At 43.7% G+C, this 13,136-nt stretch overlaps 1 protein-coding gene and 1 non-coding gene across 3 annotated transcripts in view; one reads left to right on the plus strand and one right to left on the minus strand.

Annotated features, from left to right (window-relative positions):
- PRIM2 (DNA primase subunit 2) overlaps window positions 1–13,136 on the minus strand; it is a 215,376-nt gene that overhangs the window by 63,973 nt on the left and 138,267 nt on the right. For both annotated transcript variants that reach the window (XM_072944748.1, XM_072944747.1), the window contains exons 9-10: window positions 9,757–9,829; window positions 6,783–6,968 (exon numbers count right to left, since the gene is read on the minus strand). In XM_072944748.1, the coding sequence (XP_072800849.1) occupies window positions 6,783–6,968; window positions 9,757–9,829 (259 nt within the window). The remainder of the gene's footprint in view (window positions 1–6,782; window positions 6,969–9,756; window positions 9,830–13,136) is intronic.
- Window positions 5,070–5,173, plus strand: LOC116284765 (U6 spliceosomal RNA). The gene has a single exon (XR_004194429.2). It is a non-coding gene; the product is annotated as a U6 spliceosomal RNA (small nuclear RNA).

Consider the following 13,136-nt stretch of genomic DNA (forward strand, 5'->3'; position numbering starts at 1 on the left):
TTTGCTACATTCAGTTACTTTCCTAGGATACAGCTAATGTGAACATTCAGGCAAAACCAAGTTTTCTTCGAAAGAAAAGCCAAAAATGTAACCAATTAAACTAATTAAGGTTTGTATCTATAAGTTAACAGGTTTATAAATATACCGAGAAAACATGCAAATGATTATAGACTAACTCATTTATCAATGTTTTAAAATGTATTAACTACCATTGGTTTAGCACTTCACAAATTACATAGCATTTCATGTATATTCTTATTTCTTTGCAAAGTTTTAGTCAGCATTACTGCTGTCCCCTTTTTAATGACAATGTGATGGAAGCCCTGGTGATGGAACACAGAACCGAAAACCTCCACTCTAAACTGTTCCCACCTGGGTGTATCTGGCCGGTCACACACGCCCATCTTCTAAACAGCGTGCCTGTCTGTTCTCCCCTTGGGAGCACCAGGGACAGCACACGGTCTGGAACAAAACACATCTGGGTTCTGACTCAGGTCTGATCAGGAACTACCCCTGCTGCCCGTAGAAGTCAAGAAACTCTACAAACGGAGGGTATCTATCTCACAGGGTTGTTGTGAGAGTAAATGGAATAGAAAGAACTGAATAACAGCACATCTGCTTGGCCAGTTCCTAAACCTGGATAAATTTTACCTTATGTCCTCTCCACTTCTGTTCTAAGGCCACAAGGATTGCTGGAGGAAGCAAGAGAACAGTGCTGACCTAGCCGATTACAAATTTATGGTCTAACACAGCTTCTCTCAGCAGTAAACAAGACGTAAATAATAAATAACACCTGTCTCCCAGGACTGTTTTAAGGATTTCACAAGATGGTCCATGTAAAGGATGAACTACAGTGTCCAGCATGTGCTAGGCGGGCGGGAGATGGTCAAACTGTAATCGTTCCACAGCTTTCCCACCTTCGCATTGATCACGCATAAACTCCTCTGCACACGCCGGGAAGGCGCTCCTCCTCTGTGAGCACACGGAGCAGGCGCTCTGCCACGGCCTGCACACAGGGGAACTCAGTCTGACTCGAAGTCTGTACTCTGTATTAGTTCTTTCCAACCTTTTTCATGTCACTAAGCACATAGGAAATGATATTTGTAAGGCACTCTAGAAGAAATGGAGGAAGCTACTCAGAGTTGAAGGCAGCTAACTTGGAGAACCCCCGGCCCAGCCTCGCTTCCTCGAGGGTACCTGGGATTGACGTCCGGGAGCACAGGGAGTCTTCAGCAGTGCATCGGCAGAGGGACTCTGCTGTACGTATCCATTTACTATGGGCCAGTACCTGACATGCTGCGGGGATTCAAATGTGTGTGTGGGGGGGGGGGGTTATGGATAAAGGACAACAGCATACTCAAATCACCAACAGAAGTGGACAGAACAAACAGCTGAAGATGCTCAGTGGTTATTTTGATACCCCCAAAACCACGCTGATTTCTGTCAGGGCAGTAACTCAAAGATGGGCTCTCAGTCTTCAGCGGAAGTCAGTTTCACCTTCGCTTGGAAGGCTTGTGAAACCACCCGCCTCTGGAGCCTGATTCAGAGAGTCAGCATTTCTGACAAATTCCCAGGTCGTGCTGAAGCTGACATGGCTGGTCTGGGTCCTGGGAGAACAGCTGGTCTTAAAAAGAAAGCCCCAGTGATAAATGTGCTTCGTATATGCACAGCCCGCCAGCCAAATATGCAATCCTCAGGCAGCCAATTTCTACTGATGCAGGTCCTAGCTGGCTGGATTCTGGGACAAAAGATAAACACTTTTTGCACAGCGCTAAATGCCGCTTGACCCAATTATATGAGCACGTAGCAGACCTCAGGTACATTCTCACCAGGGACATGAAGTCCAACTACACGACACGGACTTGATCTGTGGCGTGTTTCACGTCCAATAGGGCCAGGTCAAAACAAATTCAGGACAACAATGCTACAAGCACTCTGATTAACAGGACACATTGCTTTGAATTTATTAGAAGAATTATCTGGTCCAATTTAATTCTTAACAAAGCTCATGGCTGAAGTGATTAAATATCCAAGTTCCAAGTGAAAGAATACTTTAGTGGTAAGTTTTTTCTTGCTTTCCATAGAGGTTTGATTAATTTTATCTCTTGCACACAGGGTGAGGCTTTTTCTCGGGTAGACCAGCATGTAAATAACTTCAACTAAGAAAAGCGTGCATAAAATTGCACTATGATTAATTAAATATATTTTGTTTGCATAAAGCAAAGATGCATTTATTTCAGAAATCTCAGAATTATTCAGGAAATTAGACATTCAAAGCTTTGAATTCCTCTTATAGAATCAGTAACAAATCCAAAGAATCCTATCCGACACTTAAGTGCAATTTTCAAATGTCCCCAACCCTCACTGACAAAAGTTAACCGATAAAACTTTACTGTTACATTTTTAATATATCATAAATATTTATACTTGATACAATTAAGTCTAGGAATAAAAAGCCTCTATTATGAAACTAGTATTTTGGGAGTAAGGTATACCCTAAAGCAATTAGTCTGCTACAAGATCGTTCATAACAACAGAACGTTCTCCAGAAATGGTTGACATTTTAATACTAAAATCCCTTACCCTCTAGCACAATGTGTATCCAAATAAAATTGGTATTTAAATATAGTGACGAGGTCAAGTCCACAGAGAAGTCTGAAAGCAGAGACTTAAAAATGACAATCACCGATGATCACAACCCCCACACCAGCTGACAAAAATACAGACGTGGTGAGTGTGCAACAAGAAGTCACGGAAAGAGGATAAAATCACACGTGGGCGTGCTCTGCCTGCCTTCGCCTGGCTCCCTGTCCCTGTGCTGTCATCCCTTCTCTCTGCTAATCTACGGTCTCACTTCCTACGAGTCCTGATCCCAGACTGACGGTCAGCACACCTCCTCTAACACAACCCTCTAACAACTTCCTGACGCCACGGCACCCACCAAACCTCTCCTTTTCATCCTGTTGTGTAAACTGTTTTCGAGTTACTTCTATCTCTCAATTCACCCTATTATTTTAACAGATTTTAATCTATTTGGTTAAAAAATGCTTTTAAAAACCCAATGTTGGTCCATATAATTAAAAATCTGTATTTAAACATGCTGAGTTCATTTGAACTATTTTAAATGGAGTAAGTGGAAACCTTGTTCATACTACTTTCTTTCTGTCAGTTAACTCCCGTAACATCCCAGATTCACTATACAATCCTAGTAAATGTTCAGAGTTATGAAATTATGTATCTCTGAAGTTATCAACGAGCCTCCACCGCTGACCCTGGCTGGCAGTCATCTGTTCAGAAAGACCACTTCCTGCTGGCCCACTCATCTAATCCGTCTGCCTTTGGTAATCACGTAATTACACAGATTCCCGCCAGCTCCAAGATGGGCCACACTCTCTCATCTGAGGTCCCTGCAAAACGCCGCCCCCCTCCACGTGGAATCCCCTTGTCTCCCCAGCAAACTCCCTAAGTTCACCTGCCAAGTGGGACCTCCTCACTCAGGGACACACCCCGCAGCTACTCCTGTCAGCCCCTCCTCTGCTCTGCCAGAATCCACGACCACCTCATACTGGCTTTGTGTATTTCTAGTCACCTGTTTTTTCCCAGGAGACTGTGAAGTTCTCATAAATAAGGGCTGGGCTTTTATTGCAGTAACTCTAGTCAGGGCAGTGTGTTGACTGATGGAATATGCACGGACGTGTACACACACACACACACACACACGTGCCCATACTTCTCTGCACTTTTAATAAGAATCATAACTTGACTAATATATTATTTAAATATTAGTAACTAAGTATATACTGTATTTCACTAAATGATAATGATGATAATTGGTTACCATTTCTTACATGTTTGTATATTCTTCCAACCTATATTCTGATTTAGAAAAATACATGAAAGACAACAGATCTGGCTAGCTGCTAAAATAACTACTAATATTTTACAGTTTGTCAAAAATGTACTTCTATCTAAAAAGGAGGGAAAAAAAGAATTTATTTTCTCATACTGAAAGCCACTGTTTAAACTTTGGCAGGAGTCACCACATACCCAGCAAACACCTAGTCGCTGCCAGGTCTGGTGCTAAGCCCCCAGGACCCACAGCGGAAAAATCCTAGTCCCTGCATTCAAGTAGCTCAAAAGTCACTCTTAAGACACACGTGCCAACAAAAATACTATAAGCTGGTTAACAGTGATATAGATGATGTGCACAAAGTTCAATGAGGGTAGATCAATACAGGGTATATTCTATTCCTAATACAGCAGGGGAAACAAGACCTGCAATTTCTGACCAGCGGACCACGCATAAGACAGCACACTAGAAGCCCTGTCCTCTACTAGGACCGCCTTTTACGTCATGGGCCCCCGGGCAAGTCAATGATGAGAAACCCCTTCAAATTATGAAATCAACAACTTCTGCAAATTTCAGGCTATACTAAAATTCTTGGTTTAATTCAGCTTCAAGTTCACTATAAATAGAATGACAGCACGTTAACAAATAATTGTATAGTACCGTGCTCTGATTCATGAAGGAATTTGGGAAAAGTTGACCAAATTTTCTAGTTTTCTGTGTACTTATGGGGACTTATGATCTAGCTCATTCAATAAACATTTATTAAGTTCCTACTATGAGTTTATGTTCCAGGTGCCTGCACACACAGCAGTGAACAAGAAAGATAGGCTATCTGCTTCTCTATAGTTTTATTCTAATTGTAGGTGACAGGTAATAAATAAATACATAATCAAACAATAAATATGGTTAAGTGCCAAAAGTTGTAAGAGCATAATCTGTGAACAAGTAACCAGGAGCCATATAAGGCGGTACCTCTATGTATCATTAATACCATCTCCTGGAGTCTGTATGCTAGTCTGAAAATAGTTTTGAAAGAAAAGAAAAATAACCAATCCAAACTAACAGCCCTGAAGAAGCACTCTGTAGACAGATGACTACTTTTCACAAAACAGAGGGACTTAGTACATCGAATTCCTAATAAAAAACAACTCAACATGTGCATCAGAAACTTCAGCTGCTTCCACAGTCACATTACTACCAGTCCAGAACGACTACCAGAGCCCTCGCTTCGGCAGCACAGATACTAAAGCTGAGACAATACAGAGATTAGCATGGCCCCTGTGCAATGGTGACACGCAAACTCATGAAGCGCTCCATACTTCTGTATGTACATGGATGACTGAAACATGACGCTGTGCACCAGAAACTGACACACTGTAACTGACTATACAAACTTTTAAAAAATGGCTATCAGAGAACACAAGAATTTGTAGACTGTAATAAAAAATTGCTTCTCCTTAATAAAAGGTATCTAGGGACATGCTACTGTAATATTTATACTCTGGAAGACAGTGACAAAAATGAACACATACAGTTTTAGATAATTTTATAATACAGACAAGTTCCCTTCCAACATCAAGCATAAACTTAGACAGAAAAGTATTCAAAATATTAAAAAAAAAAAAAGACAACTAAATAAAAGCCTGCAACAGACCAAGCAAAGGGACTTGGGAGAAAGAGACAGTCACTGATCAGGCAGTCAATGCCCAGAGGACAGAGCTTAATTATCAATGAAGACAGGTTTTAAAACAAATCCGTAAAAATCTGTAAGCCTTTTTATAATATATTATAAATAAAAGAGGCTGAACTATTTTTTAAAAAGTATAAAGCTAGAGTTGTGTTATGGACTGAACTGCATCCTAAAATTCATATCTTGAGGCCCTAACTCTATGTATTGGGCCCTTTAGAGAGGTACTTAAAGTTAAATGAGGTCGTAACAGTGGGCAGGACTGGTGTCCTTCTAAGAAGAGGAAAAAACACCAGAGAAGTGGACATAGAGAAAAGGCCACATGAGGACACAGCCCAGAAGGAAAGAGGCTGGGGGGACACTGAATCTGCCCACAGCTGGACCTGCACTTCCGCCTCCACAGCTGGGGAACACAGTCCTGCTGTTTAGATAACCAGTCCGTGTACTTTGTTACACAGCCCTAGCAAACTGATACAAGACATAACAAAGTGTCATTATAAACATCACTCGGTAAATATCCTCTGTCCTATCATTCATCTCTCCCAGGAAAGAAGCAAACCAAGAAATAGACAATAAAAAACTGACTTCATACCACAGTGCCATGGCATAGAAGGGACAAGAGATCCTTATTTCCAAAATAAAAGGTGATCAGCTAGTACTCTTAAAGAGAGACAAGGAACAGGAGTGGGAATCTGAGTACGACGAACAGATCGAGAAACAGCTCTCAGGTTTACAGTGATAAATGTCTGTCTAAAAACTCTCTGTGAAAGGTTCTCCATGACACAACAGAATGCATCCTGAATTGTCTTCACTTCATTTGTTCCCAGTATTTCCTAGTCCTGAAAATAACATTATATGTGCGTGTATGGATACATGTGTATACATATTATATATAGACAGAAATACAGGGAGCCAGACAGACAGACAGGAAGGCAGACACACACACACATTCCTACAGAAATATAACGCAGACAGCAATTCCGCTATAACGACTACGGGAGGAGAAGACTTCGTTCAAGCTTTACTTTGTATCTTACGCTACTGCTTCAATCTTGCCCTACGAATTAAGTTAGCCTTCCAATCGTTTGTGTGGCAGCTATTAGCTTCATATGTGAGCTTCTTTTTGCCCCAGTGAAAACCTTTTAGAACCTTCAACGACATTTCAGGGGCGTATTCCAGAAACAAACCTTTTAGTTTTCAGACCAAATTACAATTTAAGCTACTGCTCTGATTTTTCATAATTACCTTGTCCGGATCCATCTTTCCTCTGACAAATTCTTGCTTCCAGAACTGCAAAGCCTGTTCCAAGGTCAAGCCGATGCCCTTCAGGAAGAGGCCGTACTGCATGCGGCCCCCGTGACGAAGGTGGTGATTCTCCCGCAGGGCTTTGTGCAGCTGGCGCATGCAAGGCGGGAAGGATTTGGTAGAAAGCTACAAGAAAAAAAGAGTGCTTTGTTAGGTGGAGATTTATCAGGTCCCCCACACAGTCTGTTGCAAAGTCAATTTAATTTGCAAATTGTAAATTCAGTCTAATTGGAGTAAAAACAAAAACCATAAGCAAGTATGATCGTCTCTCTGTGATTAAAGATGAACTATTTAATATTTTTATAGAGATTACAGGTTGAAATGATAGCATTTTAGATATTATCACTTAGATAGATATATTAGGCTAAATAAAATACATAATTAAAATGCATTTCACCTATTTCTTTTTTTTTAATTTTTTAATTAAACTTCTTCTTTCAAGATAACTTATAGATTTCTGTGCAGTTGTAAGAAGTAATACAGAGAGATGTCATGTACTGAGTTTCCCCCAAAGGTAACATCTTGCACAACCATAGTATATTATCACAACCAAGACACTGATGTTGACACAATCCTCTAGTCCTAGATTTTCTCAGCTGCTCATGTGCCCATTTCTGGGTATGTAATGTTTCATGCATCCACCATCACAAGAACCCCTCGTGTTTCCCTTTTATAACCTCAATCTTCTGAACCCTGCACGCCACCTCCCACCATCCCCTAACCCTTGGCAACCACTAATCTGTCTCCATCTCTATAATTCTGTCATTTCAAGAGTGTTATATAAATAAAATCACACAGTGTGTGATGTTTTGACATTGGCTTTTTTACTCAGCATCAGTCCCACAAAATTCATCAAGGTTGCTGCAGGTATCAACAGCTCGCTCCTTTTGTACTGCTGAGTCACATTCCACAGTTATCCCTAGGGACGTTGCCGGGCCCAGGGACAACATCAGGAGTCGTGTCCGCGCAGAGGCCCCGACCTGAGACAGGGTGGGCAGTGCCAGCACCACGGAGACCTACCAGGTGGTAGGATGTGACCACCAGGGCTCACAGGAGCTGGCACAGCAGCGGAAGGCAGAGAGATGGTTTGGAAGTGGTGATGTGGACCAATGAATACATTCACCCCATAACTACACGGGGTGTGGGGGGGAAGCGGCCACTGCTTGAAGGGGCCACAGAGGAGACAGTATCCCTGAAGGAGCCAGATTTCAGTTAGAAGAAAAATCTAGAGGGAACATTTGGAGAATAAACTGAGGGTGCTGAAGGGTGTGCTAATGACAGGCTGTCGTGAGGATGATGCAGTAGGGACACTATTTGGAAGACGTCCAGATACAGACATATCTCTGTCATGTGGCCCAAAGTCCCAGGCAGAGTGGAGATGTCACCACCGCACCTGACATGCTTTATAATTAGGTTGCTCATTTACTATTCACTATCTTTTCAGCCTCCCTCAGGTAAGGCTCACAAAGGTAGGGGCATTTTCAGTTTTTTTCACCTCCACATTCACAGCACAGTGGCTGGTATGTACTTGCTGGGCTCAATATACATTCACCAAGTGAATTAGTGATTATTCTTCTATGTTTCCCCACAGTATCCAGCCGAATTCCCATTTGCTTGTGAATGGGAAAACACCCTGGGAAGACTAGGAACAGAATCAACCTCCAACCATTCATAAGGTAACATAAACACGAATGATACGGAGGGGAGGAAGTGCTGAAACAACCATTTGAAAAAAGTAAAGGGTGGGATATTCTTGGGAACAAATTTCAAACCAAGTGTACAAGGTGGGCAATCCTACAGGTATTTCTAGATACATTAACAGTAAGCACTTGATGATAATTATTCAGATAGGAAGGCGACCTATTCATTCTGGTCTCCAAAGACTCATGGTCTCTCCTCACTCACCACTGTTATGTCTTGCTTCCAAACATTAAAGTCTCAGTGTATTTTTTTTAATCTCAGTGTATTTGTAATCTATTGTAAATAATTTGGTAAATGTCTAAACAAAGATTATTAATGGCTTATTTAGTTCCCCTCTGATGAGTAAAGCAGAAATTCTACAACGTACCGAAGGGAAATTCTACAAATCAGAAGCAGAGTCAAGTGTGCCGCTCTTTCTTTCTGCTATGGAACCATGGAGTGATGCTGAAATGCGCCGCCCACTGATGGAGCAGCAGCCCGAGGCGGGGAGCCTGCACCTAGTGTTATGGAATGAATCGAATCCTCCCCAAGCTTCCGTGCCCAAGTCCCAACCCCACGACCTCAGAACGTGACTGTGCTCAGAGGTGGGGCCTGACCTGAAAGGAGGAAATGAAGGCCGCGTGAGGCCACGGGGCTGCGGCCCTGGTCCAGTGAGCCGGGCACCCTTGAGCAGAGGAGGAGACCCAGGGAGGTGGGAGCAGGAGGAAAGGCCCCAGAGGACATGGTGCGGGGAGGAGGCGGCGGCCGCCTAGACGCCAAGGAGAGAGGCCTCGGATCGTGGGACTCTCGCCTCCGGAACTGTGACAAAGGAAGTTTCTGTCGCTTACGGCCCCCAGCCTGCGGTTACTGTGTTATGGCAGCCCTGGCAAGCTGATAGCCCCAGTATTTCCCATTCTTCCTTTTCTAAATGTATATACTATTTAAATACAAACACACAGCTACTATTTAGCTATCATTACTAAAAAGAATCCCCCTTTGAAAAAATAATTAAGTTCTGTCTTTACCAGACTACAAATAATTTTCAGACTGTTTGGTTTTTCTATGATTAAAAAAAAAATCCTACGTGTAGCACACCGGATTTCCTTTAAAAATGAACGGCAAGCAATGGAATGATGTTCTCTCCCATCTCCCCACCCAAAATAATCTTTGGTTGAAGAAAATCTGTGCTGACGCCATCGACAGAGGTCTAAGTTTAAAAGGATGAGGTGCTTACCGAATCGATCTGGTCTAAAGAAATCTTCCCGGCGTTCCCCTGGGTGCTGTAATCTTGACCAGTGTAGGAATGACTGAAAATAAAAAGAACAAAATATTAAAAGAGGATCTGTAAAACATAGTTTGATCACTTCAAAGGAAACGTTTCATTCTGATATAAAGCCACAATGAGAGAACACTTTATATACAAACCTTAGGAGAAACACAGCCAGGTGTTTGAAAGGGATTTTATACGGTATTGATGACACAGAAACACAGCGCTCATCTGGGCCTCCTGGACCCCAGTTCCAGTGGACGCACAATGCAAACCACTGCTGAAGGTCCAGCCTCTTCCACTGACCCCTTATCAACAGCACGGTGGCCGAGCTGAGACCAGCCTGGAGCTGACGTCCGGGGCCACCGCTCAGTAGGTCCTTGAGTAGGTCACCTCGCTCTCTGTACCCCAGGCTCCCTGCCTGTCAGACAGAGATGACAGCGCCTGCTGTCAGGACGTCTGGATCGAAATATTTTTTGTCAAAGGACCTGACATACAGTAATCACTATTCATTAAAACAAGTGACATCGGAACAGCCCTTTACATGTGCAAAGAGTCCGTATCTATTTCCTCTCATTACACCCTCACGGCAACCCCAGAGAGCATGTTTATTTTACATCTGAGAAATGAGGAAGCTGTTAGATCAGAGAGCAGGTGAGCAGTGCAATCGTACTGTTCTTTCTTGATACATTAATGGCAAGTACTTGATAATTTTTCAAACAGGAAGGCAACCCATTCATTCTGGTCTCCAAAAACTCAGCCTCTCCCCTCTCACCATTCACCACTGTGTGCCTTGTTTTCAAACGTTACAATCTCACTGGACTCAAACTTCCTGACTCCCAGCTTGCTGTTTGTTCACCATCCCCTGCCATTCTCCCCTCGAGGATATACTTCCTGCTAAATTCTTTAGAAATGAGAACTAAAACACGGCATACATCCACCTGGGCACATTTTCATCCCCTTGACACAACTCCACACCCACATCCAACTCCATCAGTACCGACACGGATCAGACAAGGGGAGGCGCACCGGCACACAGAAGGCCACGACCACATCCTGGTTCACGCAGACGCCATGGCGAGAGGGGAGCTCTGAAATAAGGTACCACTACAGGTGCACAGAATTCCAGATGCTCCACTTGCTGTCTGCTAGGTATGTTAAGTATAGATTCTTTATGCTGAAAAACACATGCTCTCAAGATGCTCTGTAGAAAGGCTGTTGTTTCCAGTCAAAGTCACTGACTGAACAATGGGTTCCTGGATTATGAAGCGGAACCACGGCCTACCTTGGGACGCTGCAGCCGCTGGCCAGGGGGCTGTCACAAGCGTAGATTTCCCTCTCTGTAGCCCGCCCTCCACGGGCTAAGAGGGCCTCAGAGTCACTGGGAGCAGGATGAGTGGAATGCCAGAGACACGGACGACCCGGCCCAGGCACGGCTTCTCACGCTGCTGTTACTTCTTGCTCTGGGCACAGACCTGGGGCAGCGTCTCCCCGGGCTCTGCCCGCTCCTTTTATCACAGCAGTGCCGTGGCACAGAGCTGACGCCAAGTTAAACCAACAGCTGCCGCTTAGCTTTAATATCTTACATTTTAATGTCGGACACAACCAGACGACTGTTTAGCTGCCGGGATCTCTTACACATGGGGCGATGAAAACAGCATAGGGAGGAGTCTGAAGGCCTGCTCTTACTTCTGTCTTTTAAATCGTTAGTTTGGCAAACGGTGGCAGCTTGCACTATTCTCATTTGTAAAATGGCACTAGTGATGCCAGGCCTGCCTGACTGGCAGACACGCTGGGGAAATCAAAGGAAATAATATATTCAAAGTGGTAATTAAAACCAGCAAAGCACATTCCAGGACACAAAGCGACTGCAGTCTTGACCAGTAAGTGTAGGGGGCGGGGGAGGGGAGGGCCAGGGAGGGAAGGGCGGCAGCATGGAGTCCTCTCCCAGCTGGGAGGCGCTGGCCCCTACAAGCTTAGGCCTCTTCGGCCAGAAGTTGATCACCATCTTCCAACTCGACAAGATTAACAAACACAGAAGTCCTCTCTATAAATGGTAAAATGATGTACAAACATGATTCTAGTGTTACTGAGCATATAGGTTTCTCAGCCCAGATAGCTGCAGTGGACTCAGTACAAAGAGAAGATACAGAAAGAGGACACATGTTTGCCTGAGCAGCGGTATAAACGGTTGCTCCTCAAGGCTCTGACAGAACATGCAACAGAGAGGGAGGGTGCAGTTCAGTGGTAGAGCGCGTACCTAGCATGCACGAGGTCCTGGGTTCAATCCTCCCATAAAAATAAATACATAAACTGAATTACTTCCCCTCAAAAGCAAACAAACAAGCAATGCCCTCCTCCAGTAATGTGTAAAAGGGCTAAATTCCAAGAAAAAAAGTAAAAAATAGAAGAGTAGCAATGATTAATAAAGAATTTACTGGGTATAAATAACTACAGGGAGGATGTAAGGTAACTACAGACACCATACTTCTAAAAATATTATTAGAAGGAAGATGGCTACCAGCCAGCCCAGTCAGGGCAAGCGCGGAACCCCCGGGAGGAAAGGTGATGGAAATGAAGCGCTCGGGCATGAGAACTGGGAATGCGATTCCTCCGCCTGTCACCCATGACCAGAAGGGCTAACTTACGTCTTGGCTGACGTACAGCCCAGCTATTTAATGCATATTTGAGCTAGTTAGGGGTAGATGAAGCCAACGTGGGGGGAGAATTTTCAGACACAAGAAAGGCAAACCATGAGAAGCACTGTATCCGATGGTCTATGGGCAGTAAAGAACCGCAAAAAGATTTGGGGCAAGAGTTCACACCATCAGGATTATGCTTGGGAAAGGAACAACGGGAAATCAGTTGGAAAGATACTGCGATATTCCAGGCAAGAGAAGTTTTTGTAGAAGCCCGCAGCAGACGGAGAAAGAAACAAATAGTGTTGCCATCAGAGAATGAAACCCTTCGGAACAATTCACATTAGCTCGTGAAACTGGACCTCTGGCCTTTGGAAGCACCAAGGGATGTTAGCAGAGGAGCTTGATGGCGGCGCCCTGGACAGGGGGTGGGGCACACTCTACCACACTCAGATCTGGTGTTCGCTGCTATCAGACCGCTTCCAAGTGAGCGCAGCGGCTACACCGATGAGCAAAAAGACACGGTGAACTGCCGAAACAGTCTTGTTTTTACAATTAAAAAAATAGATCGATGTTATGAACGAACATTCTTAATCACTGTATTGGGGAAACATAGAAAAAGTAATTTTGGGGGGTCAAGGAAGAGGTAATTAAGTTTAATTAATTAATTAACTTTTTTCTTAAATGGAGGCACAGACGATTGAACCC

This window comes from Vicugna pacos, chromosome 20, assembly GCF_048564905.1.
Source record: "Vicugna pacos chromosome 20, VicPac4, whole genome shotgun sequence".
Classification (NCBI taxonomy): domain Eukaryota; kingdom Metazoa; phylum Chordata; class Mammalia; order Artiodactyla; family Camelidae; genus Vicugna; species Vicugna pacos.